General features: G+C 37.2%; 1 protein-coding gene across 11 annotated transcripts in view; it reads right to left on the bottom strand.

The window, feature by feature from the left end:
- Window positions 1–17037, bottom strand: part of Fcho2 (FCH and mu domain containing endocytic adaptor 2) — a 104817-nt gene that overhangs the window by 84050 nt on the left and 3730 nt on the right. For all 11 annotated transcript variants that reach the window (XM_050153736.1, XM_050153744.1, XM_050153740.1 and 8 more), the window contains exons 2-3: window positions 7531–7622; window positions 973–1047 (exon numbers count right to left, since the gene is read on the bottom strand). In XM_050153736.1, the coding sequence (XP_050009693.1) occupies window positions 973–1047; window positions 7531–7622 (167 nt within the window). The remainder of the gene's footprint in view (window positions 1–972; window positions 1048–7530; window positions 7623–17037) is intronic.

Below are 17037 nucleotides of genomic sequence, written 5' to 3'. Positions count from 1 at the left end.
GAAAGATGAGCACTGAGTCCACAAAAGTACCCTCTGCCCTACCTTCCTACCAGTCTACAAAAGACAACTGTTGTTATTTTATGTGTGTGGGTGCTTTGCTTGCGTGTATGTCGGCATATCTGTGTGCAGGTCTGCATACTGTGTGAGTGTTTGGTGCCCAAGGAGGCCAGAAGGCAGTTGAGTCCCCCGGAACTGGGGTTACAGATGATTGTTAGCCACAATGTGGGGCTAAGAATTGAACATGAGTCCTCTAGAAGAGTAGCAAGAGTTCTTAACTACTAAATCATCTCTCCAATTCCACAAATTTAAAAAAAGTTAACATATTTTAAATTTTATTTTAAACTTTATTATAAGAAAGTTGCAAATTTAAAGAAAAAATCACTCACAAAATTAACCAGACCAAAAGACACAGCTCAGTGTAATTTCTATGCAGTTAGAGCAGCCATGGAATGGAAGTCATAAAGCTTCACACTTTAGTAGTGAAAGCACTACCTTCCATGAAAACCAGAAAATCCATGACACAGTTAAGAGTCAGAAAAATTATTAGCTTTATGTCCTCTTTAACAATTTGTGTTTGCAGCTGGTCCTTTCACCATTCTCCTATTTATCCTTTCTTTTCTCTTTTCTACATGTTATTGTTTATGCATGAGTGCATTTGTTTACACACACACAACACACACACACAACATACACACGCAAGCGCGCTTTATTTAATTTAATTTCCAAATAAAAAAGAACATGACTTTTTACAGATTTACTTAAGAAATTTCAGCTGGGCAGTGGTAACACGTGCCTTTTATCCTAGTACTTGGGAAGCAGAAGCAAGCCGATCTCTGAGGTTGAGGCCAGCCTGGTCTACAGAGTGAGATCCAGGACAACCAGGGCTATACAACACGGTGAAACCTTGTCTCAGAAAAAAAGAAAAACGTAATAATAGATAAACATTTGAAAAACAGTCAGAAATTAACTCACCCAAGTTGAGAATAATTGCTTGCAGATTTCGCTAGTTTTGTCATTGATCTGGAATATGCCTCTTCTATTGTAGCTCTGTTAAATTAAATTGTGGTATTATAATACCTATTGTTTAGCAATCCAAACATAGTAAAGTTACAAAAATATGATTAAAAATGAAAAAATGAGAGCATGCCTCAAAATACATGGTAAAAGCAGCAGGGGGCCCCCCAGTGGATGTCTGAAATCATGGACAGTGTGAAGCTCTATGGTTATGGTTTGGATATGTAGTGTCCCAAAAAGAAAGCCCCCATGTTGAATGTTCGGTCTCCAGTTGGTTATTCCAATCACTGAGAGGGCATAAGGTTATGAGCCCTCTGCCCTAAGTAATGGATTAATTAGCCTGTAGTGGATTCATCTAGTGATACTGGGAAGTGGTAAAAAATAAGTGGTAGAGTCTACTTGGAGGAATTATGCATCCTGGGAAGATAGACATCACTCTTAATCCTCTTTTTTTTAATCTAGCTCTGTGCTTCCTGGCCATCATAAAATAAGCAGTCCCTGCTAGAGTCTCTCACTGCTGTGATAAATGGCTGTGCCTCAGGCTCAAAGCAATACAAATGACTGACCATGGGTAACAGCTCTGAAACAGTGAGCCAAAATACATCTTTTCTTACACTGCCTTTCTCAAGTATTTTGTCATAGCGATGGCAAGTATGAGCAAATAATCTACCCTTATACATACATCAATGATAAAATTTTAACTATTTTATAAATTAGGTACACTAAGAGATTAACAAAAACAGCTAATAAAATACTACAACAACAATAAAACCAGCAAGGCCAAGCATAGTAACACATACCTACTATAATCCCTACACTGAGGAAGCTGAAGCAGGAAAATCACAAATTCAAGACCAGGACACAGTTGAGTTTAATAATCCCAGCCTGAGCTGTAAGAAGAATCCCTGTACTTAACACACTTAATAGAGTTTGATTATTGTTCAAGACTATGATGCATATTTAAAATAATGAACCTGGACTGGTGAGATGGCTAATGGCTAAATATATCTGTCACCAAGCTTGTCAACATGAATTAACCCCTGGAATCCACACGGTAGAAAGAGAGAATTAAATCCCACAATGTCCTCTAACCTCCACCCCAACAAATATACACACACATGCACACAAATTAAAGATGCAATTAAAACAATTTAATAATGAGCCTTATGACAATCATTTGCACAAAACTGAATCACTGGCATTTCTGAGGTCCTGAACCTTAAGAGTTTAATTTACTCCTGTATCAAGTCTGAGCAAAAAAAAAAAAAAAGATTTAATTTACTTTAAAAATAGATCTAAAACATTAAGTATTTTGCACTAAAAAGTATTAGTTACCAACAGCGTGAAGATTTTAGGCTAAAAAAAAAACAATCAAAGTGATTAAACTCAAAAATTAAAACACACACACAAATTAGTATTACTACATATAAAATAAATGCAGATATGAGGAAAAAAACCCACAAACTGTCCTATACACGTAACCTCTAAATGCTAAACCTTTACCTTTTCTATAATTTCCCCTGCCCTTCTCAATTGTGTGCTAACTTTAATAGTAGAATAGTCTACAGCCGTCCTGTCTGAGTGTTTAGTTTGAAGGTTCCATGCTGCTTTTCCAGTCTAACTATACTTAGACATCTACATCACCTCAACTTTCCACACTCATCTTCAATTTCTTCCTAGGTGCATGCGCACACAGACACACAAAAACACAACTGCCTAGCAGGTGGATCTCTGTGAGTTCAAAGTCAGGCTGGCCTACAGAGGAAGTTCCAGGATAGGCTCCAAAGCTACAGAGAAACCCTATCTCGAAAAACAAAACAAAAACAAAACCCCACGGGGCTGGAGAGATGGCTCAGTGGTTAAGAGCATTGCCTATTCTTCCAAAGGTCCTGAGTTCAATTCCCAGCAACCACATGGTAGCTCACAACCATCTGTAATGAGGTCTGGTGCCCTCTTCTGGCCTGCAGGCATATACACAGACAGAATATTGTATACATAATAAATTAATTAATTAAAAAAAAAAACACAACTGCCCAAAAAGTACTAACAAAAATACCCCTTTACTGCGATTTTATCCTTTCTCCTTTATCCACCCCATGAGCACACACCTATCTATTCAGTATGTCAGTATGCTGAGGCAGATCACAAATTAAAGTCAGCTTGGGAAACACAGCAAGACTACCTCATACGAATAGACAATAACAACAACAAAAAATCATTATTGTGTCTTTTTAAATATTGCTATAAGTAGAAATTTTTATTGTTTTTAAAAAGTTAATACAGAAAGAAATACTAGCTTTTGTTTGTTTGGTTTTTCGAGATAGGGTTTCTCTGTTAGTCCTAGTTGTCCTGGAACTCTCACTGGAACACAGAGATCCACCTACCTTCCCTCCTGAGTGCTAGGATTAAAGACATGTGCCACCAACCACGAGGCGAGGTATGTTTTTACTGTTGTTTATTTTAGTAAAATGGTTAAGTTTAACTAGAAAAACACAAGAATGAAGAGATAGTTTGACACTTAGGAGCATTGGCTGCTCTTCCTGAGAATCTGGGTTCAATTCCCAATACCCACATAGCGGCTCACACCATCCCTAACTCCAGTCCTGGGAATCTGTTGCTCCCTTTTGGCCCTAATGGGCATTGCAAGTCCATGGTACATACAAGCAAAAAATCCATACACATAAAAACGATAAATGTAAAAAAGAAAGAAATATACTGAAATATCTATGAATTAGACACCAAAAACGTCTATCAAGGAAAATTAGAAAAACTTGGAATTAGGAAGTAGCTTTGAAGTGGGGGTGGGAGGGGCACACAGGGTGAGGATACATATGAAAAAAGAGCATCAAGGAGCACAAGCAAACAGAAAAGGTATCCCGAGAAGCCCATCAGGTGTATCAGGCACAGCTTTCTCCTACAGAACACCTAGGTAAAGTAGCTAAAAAACTAAGAAGTAAAAGAGGGGTTTTCATGAACAAAACTTATAAAGAGTTAAGGAAAGCATGAGTGACCTCATTCTTAATGAAGAAAATGTAACATCTGTTAATCTGATATTGGCTTTATAAGAATCTAGGACCAGTTGTGGTGGCACACACCTTTAATCCCAGCACTCAAGAGGAAGAGGCAGGTGCACCTCCGTGTTCAAGGCCAGTCTGGTGTACAGAGAGAATTCCAGGCCAGTCTGGTGTACAGAGAGTTCCAGGACAGGCAGGGGTACACAGAGAAACCCTGCCTTGAAAATAAATGAATGAATGAATGAATGAATGAATGATGGATGTTGTTTTGTAAAGCTTCCAGATTTTTGAATTTTCACAATAAAAAGTTAAATGAAGGAGTCACACATGGTGACCCACACCTTTAATTCCAGCACTGGGGAGGCAGAGGCAGGCAGATCTCTGTTGCAGAGGCCAACCTGGTCTACACTGTGAGTTCCAGAACAGTCAGAGCTACATTGTAAGACCTTGTCTCAAAAGAAACAAAAAACAGAAAAGATAGTTGGAGAGATGGCTCAATGGTTAAGAGCTCTGGCTGTCTTCCAGGACCCAGGTTTGATTTCCAGCACCCATATAGCAGCTTAAAGCCACCATACTATAATTTCACTCCCAGGGGATCAGTGCCTTTTTCTGGAGCCTCATCAGGTACCAACACGTATGTAATGCAGATGTACATGCAACAAAAGCATTAAATCATTTTAAAAATAGTAAGAAAAAAGCACAGCAAAAATAATATGTGTATTTCCATAATGAAGTTTTTGAAAAGTAAAGGAACAGGCAGGTGTGGCAGCACTTATCTGTAATCCTAACACTTAGGAGGCCAAAGGAAGAGGAATACCATGGGTTCAAGGCCAGCCTCGGCTACATAGTGAGGACCAGGACAGTCAGAATTTATACAGCCAAAACCATGACTCAAGAAAAAAATATTTTAAAGAAAAGGCCAATAAGATGGCCACCAACGCTAACAACCTTAGTGTGATCTCAGACACACGGAACATGGAAGGGCAGAGCCAGTCCTGTAAGTTGTCTTCTGACCTCCAAACAACTCAGGAGATTGTGATGGTCTGAGGTCTAAATATTTCCAGGGTGGTGTGGGACCATGGTCTGTATTCTGTATAATTCTCTCAATTATATTTTAAATAAATGCTGGTTGGCCAGTAGCCAGGCAGGAAGTATAGGCAGGACAACCAGACAGGAAGTAGAGGCAGGTCAAGGAGAACAGGAGAATTCTGGGAAAAGGACGCAGTTGTGAGCCCGCCACAGAAGAAGCAAGATGTGACTGCTTCGCCTGAATAAAGTACTGAGCCACATGGCTAGCATAGAGAAGAATAATGGGCTAATATACATTATAAGAGTTAATAAGAAGCCTGAGCCAATGGGCCAATCAGTTTATAACTAATGTAGACCTCTGTGTGATTTCTTTGGAACTTAACGATTAGGAACTGGGCAGAACAGAAACCTCAGAAAACACCAAGGCAGCACTAAAAGTAACAACTGCCATCAGATATTAATAGGACAGGGAATTTATGTTGTAATACCTAGGATAATAACTATAGAAAAATATAAAGCAGGCATTACTTCTAAACTAATAAAAGAAAACAGATTTTTACAAAAGCCAAAAGCAGACAACAAATTGAAGAAAAAAAGCAAAATAATACTGAGATTGACAAATCATAGCTCTATTGGAAAATAAATGCAGATGACAGAATATAAAAAAAAAAACATTCAGAAAGATGACAGGACAAACCAAGCACCCTGCATTGTGGGATTTATTCAGTGAAGAGAGACAATAAATAGCACTTATATCAGACAATAACAAAGTGCTAAGTGCTGTGGTTCAATAGGACACTGTTTCATAAGTAAAACAAAACCACAGAAACAAAGACAAATGAGTAACTAAAAGATGTTATAAATACCATAAGAGATTACAATAGGTGTATTTTACCCTAGTCACAGAGACCAGGATGGGCAGGATAAGTGGGTACACTGTAAAACTCAGAAAAATAAAGCAAAGAGGAACAAGCAAATAAAATGCCTAGAGTGGAGGAAACCTATTCAAGACTGTTAGGATGGAAATTAAGAAGGAACCTAGTGTGAGCTAAAACAACTCAGGCTTAAACCCATGAAATGGTTTAAATAAGAAATCAACAAGCTGATCTGTAGTTCAAAAATAAATAAATAAATACAAACAAACAAAAAATCCTCTAGCTATAACACAGGAAATGGTTTAAAGAAAAAGAATCAAGCCGTATGGTGGCAGCACGCCTTTGATCCCAGCACTCTGGAGACAGAGGCAGGCGGATCTCTGGGAGTTCGGGGACAGCCTGGTTGGTCTACAAGAGCTAGTTCCAGGCTCCAAAGCTATAGATAAAACCTGTCTCAAAAAATCAAAAAGGAAAAGAATCAATGCAGATAAACTAGTTAGAAGCAACTGCTGGCATTCAGGCAAAAATACAAATAAACAGAATCAAGATGATGAAACTACAGATTCATCTTTTTACTAAAGATGAATCCTTCCTCAGTGCCAAATGCTTTAAGAGACATGAGACAGCTAGGTTATAAAGAATAAATTAACATAATATTTAAGGCTAAAAGTCCCTATATGATCTAAAGATTTTAAACATGTTCATACAAAAAACTAAACAAATAAAAAACAAATAACAAAAAAAAACCAACTAAACAGAACTAGTCACAAAACAATGCTAAGACGCAGCATAAACAAGCAGATGTGGTGGCATATACCTGAAGTTGAGTACTGGGATGGCTGAAGCAGGAGGGCCAAAGTCATCTTTAGCTACCAAGGTAATTCAAGGCCAACCTGACTTTGCTGGGGGAGAGAAGTGGCGCACAGGGTCTTAACTTCCAAAGGTCTTAAATTCCAGCACTCAGATGGCAAGGACAGGCAAAACAGAGTTCCAGGCCAACCTGATCTACACAGTGAGTTCTGGGCTAGTCAGACATACACAGTGAGACTCTGTCTTGAATGAATGAATGAAGTAAAAGTAGAAGTGGAGCAGAAAGCCCAAGTACAAAAGTAGCTTTGTCACTATCAAATTATATTAATGTCTAATAATTTTTAAGTAGATTATATCTTAAAGGTGTAATGAAAATTACATTTTATAAATTAATTTATAGCATTTAAAACCACAAAACTTTTCAGTAAAAATTTTAATGTGTTTAGAAGAATCGTTCCAAAATTTTTTATTTGCTTAAAGAAATGGCAATGTTTCAATCCATGAAATTCTTGTTTTATTATATTATTTTGCTAATACATTCAATGCAAAATGTATAGATATTATAAAGCGGTAATTTGCAAACTAGGGATTCAACAATGCCACTTTAAGCCATTTTATCAATCCTCGATGTAGAAATGATAAAAGTTTGTAAAACACGCCTTTAAAATAGAATTATGTTTTTTAAAAAAGTGAACTTTGATTATTCAAATCCAACTAAAATTTTGACAATTACCTATACTCTAAAGTTTAAATTGGTAAGTTCTTAAGCTACTTATAAAAATACATACCTTTCTCTAACAAAATCTGCTAGTTCTTTAGTTGATATCTGTCCATGTTTCATATTATGGTAGAGAACATCAAAGCCATTATTCTTCTCCCCCTGAAATTCAAGAGATAACAAAACCAGACATTAAAAATGTGAAAGCACAATAATGCTACATTAATTATTATACAACTCTATGCTCTGGTAAGCCATTTTTTCTTAAGCTAACAAATGTTAAATGATTACATACTATCAAAGCAATATACCTTTGATAACATTTATAATTTACTATACACACATTCTATAAGTATGCAAAAGTGTACAATCAACAAAATTAAATACGAAACTGTAAGAAACACACACCATAGTAAAATACATTACAAAACCCCATTATACATATCAAGAGATTCTGGGTTATTTAACTCAAGAGTTTATGCTTTAAACTGGTGGGTGGAGAGAAACCAGTCCAGAGGGACCAGCGAAATAAAGAATATTTGTAGCTACAAAATATTTTGTAATTCCTATTCAAATTTTTCAATAAACTTGAAAAAAACAGACATTTTTTAAATGACTTATTTTTATGTATTGGTGTTTTGCTTGAACGTACATCTGTGTGAGGGTATCAGATCCCCTGGAACTGGAGTTACAAACAGATGTTTGTGAGCTGCCATGTAGGTGCACGGAATTGAACCCAGGTCCTCAAGAAGCAATCAGTGCTCTTATCTGCTGAGTCATAGCTCCAACCCCAAGATTTTTATTTCCATATATAACAATTTAAAGAAAGATAAGAAATAGGCAATTGGCTTTATCTCCATTGGATAGAATGTAAATAGAATTCTGCAAATATTTAAGTCTTGAAAATCTTTATGCTATGTAACCCTGTAAATTCTACATTATTAAATTATCACAAAGGAAATTCCAAAAATGTCTATTTAACATGTAAAATAAAGACCAATAAACTAAGCCTAACAATTCCTACATTTATAGCTTAAGTTTTTAATTTCCTTGAATAAAAATTAAATCAAGAATTAAATATATTTGTTGGATATAAAAGTAATACTATTAGCAAGTATCACAGGATCGGAAATCTGTTTTCAACAGCTCACCAAAAACAGGAAACAGGAACTTCAAATCAAGCTGAAGTAATCTCTAATAAGCTCTTAGCTTGTAAACATCAAGTACTTTGCCACACATACAACATGAAATGTTATGTAAAACATTATCTTTATATTTTGAATATCCATTTTTATTTATGAAGAAAAATAAAACATCACTGCCGTTTATGAATACAACTTTCCACTGGTTCAACAGGTTTTCATATTTAAGAATGTTATTAAGTAACTTTAGATTTTTGTGGGGGTTTTTAAACTTATGCTATTTCAAACAATCTTTCCAGTCAAAATGAGAATATTTCAGCTAATCATTGTTAGTAGCCTGCAACAAGCAAAAACATAACAGCATCAAGATTTAGAAGCAACAGACAAAAGCAAAAGATCTAAATCTTCCAAGGGATTCCATCACTTGACATAAAGTACATGTGCTTAACAAAGCTACCTACCAGCTTACAGCTGAGTTAGAAACCTTTAAATAAACAGAAACAAAACTACTGAAATACAAAATTACAAAAACCCAAGTCTGAGGACTTCACGCCCCAAGGTTCTTATTCATACATAAGACAGGTTACCCAGTCCTCAATGTGTACTATAAATACTTAAAAGGTAGCCAGGAGATGTAAGCTCAGTGGAGGGTATAAGACCCTTGGTTCAATTCCTAGTCCCCCACTCCAAATGTGTGTGTCTGTGTGTCTGTGTGCACAAATTTGAAAGACAAATCAGAGCTGGGAGCAAAGGGCTACTACCAAACACAAATTAAATATTTACTAGACTCACAAGGAAAATAACAAAAACCTCTCATGTTGTAAAGGGAACAAGAACTTGAAGACCATCTAGTAAGCTAAGCCCCTAAACAACACAGCACCTAAACATTAACCAAGGCAATGCTCATGGGTAGAGTTCTTCCCTAATATGTATAAAGTCCTGGAATTTGATCTAGTTGTCACAAAAACAAAAGACTGACCCAGATGTGATGGTGATGGCATGCATTTCTACTAGTGGAGAGGCTGGAGCAGAAGGCGCTCTATGCCAAAGAAAACCTGGGCTCTATAATGAAACTCTGTCTCAAAAATAAGCAAATAAAATAAAAGGCTGCTGAGTTACATTCAGAATCTATGTTCCAAATGAAAAGTCCCTGAAGTGGGCCAGAGTAAGAGTGTTTGCTCTGCACGACCTAACTTTGAATCTCCAACACCCATTCAAAAAGTCAGAACGGCATCCTCCTGAATATTAAACTTCATCAGGCGATGAAAGGAGACAGAGACAGAGACCCACATTGGAGCACAGGACTGAAATCTCAAGGTCCAAATCAGGAGCAGAAGGAGAGAGAGCACAAGCAAGGAACTCAGGACCGCGAGGGGTGCACCCATACACTGAGAGAATGGGGATGTTCTATCAGGAACTCACCAAGGCCAGCTGGCCTGGGTCTGAAAAAGCCTGGGTCAAAACTGGTCTCGCTGAACATAGCGGACAAGGAGGACTACTGAGACCTCAAGAACAATGGCAACGGGTTTTTGATTCTACTGGACCTATTGGTTTCGTGGGAGCCTAGGCAGTTTCGTGGATGCTCACCTTACTAGACCTGGATGGAGATGGGTGGTCCTTGGACTTCCCACAGGGCAGAGAACCCTGATTGCTTTTTGGGCTAACGAGGGAGGGGGACTCGATTGGGAGAGGGGGAGGGAAAGGGGAGGCGGCGGAGGGGAAGAGACAGAAATCTTTAATAAATAAATTTTAAAAAAAGTGAAAAAAAAAAGTCAGAACGGCTGCACATGTACATAACCCCAGACCCAGAAAGATAAATATAATATGCATTCACTCTTAAGTGGCTTTTAGAAATAAAGCAAAGAAAAATCAGCCTACAATTCATAACCCCAGAGAAACTAGACAACAAAGAGAGACATACACGGATCTACACAGAAAGGTAAAAAAGACAAGCTCTCCTGAGCAAACTGGGAGCATGGGGAACATGAGGGAGGCTACAAGGGGAAAGGGGAGGAAGGGAGAAAAACAGAAAAAAAATGTATAGCTCAATAAAAACAATAAAAAATTATTTAGAAATAAAAAATAAAAATCAAATTTTATTTTCGTTTGCCCAAAAAAAAAAAAAAAAAGAGTAGTGGTGTTAGATATGGTGGCACACGTCCACACTGGGAAGGCAGAGACAGATACATCTCTGCAAGTTCGAGGCCAGCCCAGAGAATTCCAGACCAACCATTTTAATTTCACAAAACTATCAATACAGTATTTATTGGTCATGAACTGTCACTTTATTAGAAACTAAACAAAATTGTAAATAGTTTAAATGGGTCTCTATGTACAGGATATATATATATATATGCAAGCATGCTTTTCAAAGTTGAGATGTCTAACAAATAACACACAGGTTTTCTTTTCACGCTACCAAAAAGTTACTGCACAGCTGGGCATGGTGGCACATGCCTTTAATCCCAGTACTTAGGAGATAGGGGCAGACAGATCCCTGAGCTTGGGGCCAGCTTGGTCTACAGAAGAGTTCCAGCATAGCCAGGGCCACAGAGAAGACCTGTCTCAAAAAAAAAAAAAAGAGGAGGGCTGGAGAGATGATTCAGAGGTTAAGAGCACTGGCTGTTCATCCAGAGGCCCTGAGCTCAATTCCCAACAACCACATGGCGGCTCACAACCATCTATAATGAGATCTGGTGTCCTCTTCTGGCCTGCAGGCATACATGCAGACAGAATACTATGTACATAATAAATAAATCTTTAAAAAAAAACTGTCTCAACAAACAAAGTTCCTGTACTGGCCTGGTAAGCAATGACAGTTTAGTAACTACACAGGCATATCACCATCAATTTTGGAGTATCAACCAATTTTCAGAGCAATCAGTTTTTGTTCTCAAAAATAAATCCATATCCAAGTGGCTAAATTTAAAAATAAGTATTCACTCATCATTGGTAAGCTCATTTTCAGCAGACTTATATAATCTGACTCAATCTTCTGAGTTAAGTAAATGCTTATGTCCACAAGGAATATTTGCATGTACATTTATAGTAGCAGTATTCAAAACAGCCAAAAGGTAGAAGCAATCCAAATGTCTATCTAAGAAACACACTAGAAAAATCAATATATTCATATGATAGATGATGGCTGGGCCATAAAAAGGAAAGAAATAGTGACATATTCTACAGCACTGGTGAACTTTGAAAATATTATGGTAAGAGCTAAGCCGGGCGACACATGCCTTTAATTCCAGTACCCCAGAGGCAGAGGCAGGTGGATATCCAGGCCAGTCTGGTCTATAATAGCAAGTTCCAAGCCAGTCAGGACTATATAGAGACCCTGTCTCAAAAAAATAAATAAAAATAGAAAAAGAAAAAAAGGAAAATATTACAGTAAGTGAAAGCTGCTGATCACAAAAGACCACACATATACTATCAGGACTTCATTTATAGCAAAGCCTAGAGTAGGAGAGGCTACATAGAGACAAATAGGTGCTGGGGGCGCGGAGGGGGGCAATGTGGTGAACAACAAATGTATGAAGGTTTCCTTTTGAGATGACGCAAATGTTCTGAAATTATACGAGAGGATGGCTGCTGCTCTAGTTTGCTTTCTGTTGCTGATGATAAATACCATGACAAAAAGCGACTTAGAACGGTTTATTTCAGGTCACAGTCCCTCACTGAGGAAAGTCAGGGTAGGAACAGAAGCAGAACCATAAAGAAACACCACTTACTAGCCAGCTCTCTGCTTATGCTCAATTAACTCTCCAGTATTAGCTATCTATTATTTATTTATTTATTTATTTAGTGCTTGGTTGGTTGGGTTTTTTGTTTGTTTTTTAAGACAGGGTTTTTCTGTGTAACAGCCCTGGCTGTCCTAGAACTCTCTTTGTAGACCATGCTGACCTCAAACACTTAAAGAGATTCCCCTGCCTCCACAGTACTGGGATTAAATGTGTGCATCACCACCAGGCACTTCAGCTAGCTCTTATACAGCCCAGAAGCACCTAGCTAAAGATGGTGCCCTCCACAATGGGCTGGACCCTCTCACATCAATCACCAATCAATACAATCTGATTTGGGTAATTCCTCAACTGAGACTCCCTCTTCCTTCGGAAGACTACAGACAATAAAAACTAGTCAGCACAGCTATGCATCTATATTACCAAAACCTCCCGAATTGCACTTTTTTTTTTTTTTTTTTGGATTTTCCAGACAGGGTTTCTCTGTAGCTTTTTGGTTCCTGTCCTGGGACTAGCCCTTGTAGACCAGGCTGGCCTCCAACTCACAGAGATCTGCCTGCCTCTGCCTCCCGAATGCTGGGATTAAAGCCACCACCACCCGGCTCGAATTGCACTTTATTTACTCATATGTTTATTATCTATTTGGGAGGGTTGTATGGAACTGGTCATTCAATTGGAGGCCTTCTGACTCAAGAGTCTGCAAGAACTGTCACTTTACATAACAATAAATAGCACCTTAGGGAGGAGTCGATGTAGCTCAGCTGGTAAAGTGCTTGTCTAGCATGCACCAGCCTTAGGTTCAATCCCCAACATCACATAAACTGGGCATTATGTCAAATGCCTATTAATCCTAGCACTGAGAGGTGGCAGCAGGGAAATCAGAAGTTCTAGGTCATCCTGAGTTTGAGGCCAGCCTGGGCAACAGAGACCTTATCTCAAAAAGTAGACTTACAGGCAAAAAATTGTTTTTAAAGAACAAAGTAAATCTTTTAAATGTATTTTCTCTCCAAAGTCCTCAAGATAGTACTCTTCTCATTCACTCACTGTTCACTGTTCATGTCCTGGGAGAAACCACATTTATTAAAGCCCAATCTAAGGGCTGGGATAGCAATGCCTTTAATCTCAGTTCTGGGAGGCAGAGGCAGGGGGATCTGTATGAGTTCCAGGACAGCAAAAGAGCTACAAAGCAAAGACCCTGTCTCAAAACACACAGGCACACTAAATTTAAAAAAAAAAAAAAAAAAAAAAAACCACACCAAGTCAGGTATTTAAACCAAGTTGGGGGTGTGGCTCACTGGCAGAGTGCCTGCCTAGCATTTGATAAACCCTAAAAAGATATTCTTAGAATCATACGAGCCCTTAAAAGGAAAACACATTTCCCAAGACTGCAGGAAATAATTTGACATGTATTATTAGGTTTTCAGTTTAGTGAAAATAAGACTTGATTATGCATAGTTTTGGATTGACATTATCAATTAAGCTGAAATGGAGCTAAAAGATACACTATAAAGTCAAGTCACTGAAAATGTTCAGGCATCTTTTAGTCTAATATGGCGTTAACAAGCAAAGTAACTTTGAAATTTCTAATTAAAAAGTTTAGACTGAGCACAGTGACACAGGCCTTTAAACTCACACTCCAAAAGTAAAGGCAGATGGATCTATGAGTTCCAGACCAACTAGGGTTACACAGTGAGACTATAGACTAGAAATTAAGTCACAGATAAACAGTGGTGGCACAGGCCTTTAATCCCAGCACTCAGGAGGCAGAGACAGCCTGATCTACAGAGTGAGTTCCAAGACAGGCTCTAAAGCTACACAGAGAAACCCTGTCTTGAAAAACCTAAAAAGAAATTAACTAACATATTAAAATTATATCCTTCCATGTTAGTGTTCTAAAATTCCTCCTCTGAATTAGAAATAAGCAGACTAAATCACCATCAACTTTTCACTTCCAATTTCCCGAGATTAAGTAAAAATACAAAATAAAATGCCCTTTTCAAAATTCTAAGTACCTCACAACAAAATTCAATGCAGCCTAAAATAATTTTAAAACGTCATGGTATCACACACCTGTAATCCCATCATTCAGAGGTTAAGGCAAAAGGATCAGCCTGGGCTACAATACAGCCTGGGCTACAGAGAGTCAGGTTTGTTTTCTTCTGTTTGTTTTGTCTTATTTTAAGGTGAGCCTGGGCAAAAAAGTGAAATCCTATCTCAAAAACAAACTAAATATGGGTCTCAAAAGATGGCTCAGCAGTTAAGAGCACTAGCTGTTCTTACAGAGGACCTGGGTTCGAATTCCAATACCCATATGGTGGTTACCTGACACATTCTGACCTCTATGGGCACTGCATACACATGGTGAACAGACAATGCATAACACATAAAAGTCTTTTTAAAACATACTATAATTTTGGAATGCCAATAATCAAGCCTAATTGAACTAAGTTAATTGAGCCTGTAGCTGGACATTCTGTTTGTTGCATGAAAATAACTAACTAGTTAACAGTCATACACTAAAACATTTCACTTTGTATATACATATGCTTGCATATATACAGTTTCTTTGGAATGCTAAAAATAAGGGACAATGTTTAGAGAGATCATAACATAGCTGGAGAAAGGAGATTTTATATTTTAGTCTTTTGTACCTTTTGAGTATCAACAGACATAAAACAATTTGAAAGTCTGTTAGTACATAGTAAATATTTCTGTTACGGAATATTAGCTTAAGATTTGTTACAGTCATTTATGCTGTGGAATATCTGTTTAATGATGCAAAGATATGTTGAATTCTTTCATGTTGCATTTGTTTAACTTTATAAAGCTGTGTCACTTTGCCTGCCTGAAACATCTGATTGGTCTAATAAAGATCTGAACAGCCAATAGCAGGAGAGGGAAACAGATGAGGCTGGTGGGCAGAGAAAATAAACAGAAGAAATCTCAATGAGAGAGCAAGGAGAGAGTAAAGAAGGAGAGGAGGATACCAGGGGCAGCCACCCAGTTACACATCCAGCCACAGGGCAAGAAGTAAAGAAAGATATATAAAATAGAGAAAGGTAAAAAGGCCCGAGGCAAACATAGTTAAAAAGAATCAGGATAATTTAAGTTTAAAAGCTGGCTAGAAACAAGCCAAGCTAATACCAGACACCCATAAGTAAGAATAAATCTCCATATATTTATTTGGAAGCTGGGTGGTAGGCCCCCAGAGTTTTTAAAAAAGAAAAAACCTACATATTTCTATATTCACATCCACATATGTATACAAATATTTAATTCTAGTATACCATCTGATGGGATCATATTCTAAGCAAGAATACCAAATCACAATATTTAGAACTTTGAAGTAATGAAAAGACAAGCCTCTAGTTTGGGTTTCCACAGTCTTATCAAATACTTTTCTAAAGATACATATTTTTTAAATTTTAATCTGAATTTTAAAAAACCCAAAATGTATTAATCACTCATCTAAGATATTAGATTTAAATTTGACAAAAAGATAATAATGGTTTACACTCCAAAGTCCTATTTATAGACTAATACAGATTTTCTAAAAGCATTTTAATCCTCCCATATTTATCCATATTAACAATAGATGGGATTGGATAACCAAGTGCTCCAACATAAACTAAAGTATAATGGTGCCCATGAAGCAGTAAATGAGATGAGACTTTACAGGTTAAGCAGTAAGATTAAAAGGAACAGCTTCGGGATCAAAACACCTACCATCACTTATCTGTTCATTGTTCTACTGACTGAGATACCCTCTGCAGAAAGTTTCCTAACTCAAAGCACCATTTACGGTAAAGTGGCATACACTAAGGAATACATGGCATGTTATACAGATTATGTTTACTGTGTAAAAATGACATTTGTAAAGTACTAAGCACAAGTCTGTCATGCTTATTTCCCCTGTAAGTAATTATTATTTGTGGACTTATTTCTTTAATGTTTTTACTGATGAATAATCTAGGTTTATACAAAAACAGCCATTTTAATTATTACAGTGCAGTGTTTTTACAGATAATCTCAGTATCATAAACCAGTACTTAACTCTTCCTCTGAGCAATATGCAGCCTAAGAGACAATAAAATACTGAACAGTACCCTTTTAAAGTTATGTAACCTGTCAGAAAGCTAACATTTGTTTTTACATATTAAGAGTAATGGTGTGGATTATTTTTAACAGGAAAAATATTTTCATCTTGATCATCAATAGCATTACGCTTCATGGCAACAGACTTATCAGCAACAAAACATCTGTTATGTAGGAAGTCTTGAGCATGTTTTTTCTTTAAAGTACAGTATTAAGGAATTTTTAATTAAGCAGTTTCAGTTAGGAAAAATTATAAAGAAAAGGAGAGGAAGATGTGCTGCTTTCAAAAGAACCTGAAAGGTGTCTCAATGACTCAAGCTTTCCTCTAGCAGAACGCCACAATAAGAAGGTCTGTCTTTACAGAGGTAGGGAGAAACCATTCATAGGCTGTTTGCTTAGAAACTTAAACTTCAGTTTTCCATTACCTCACTGACTCGTGTGTGTGTGTGTGTGTGTGTGTGTGTGTGTGTGTGTGTGTTTACCACATACAATGTTTTGAACTTTAACAAGTTTTATTTTCTTACCACTCTGAACACTGGAGGGAATAAATATTAAATTCTCTACTTTAAGGAATTACTTCACAAATAGCCCTGAACTATT

This window comes from Alexandromys fortis, unplaced genomic scaffold, assembly GCF_014885135.2.
Source record: "Alexandromys fortis isolate MF-2015 unplaced genomic scaffold, M_Fortis_MF-2015_v1.1 scaffold_79, whole genome shotgun sequence".
NCBI classification, from domain to species: Eukaryota; Metazoa; Chordata; class Mammalia; order Rodentia; family Cricetidae; genus Alexandromys; species Alexandromys fortis.
This window is presented reverse-complemented; position numbering and strand designations above follow the sequence as displayed.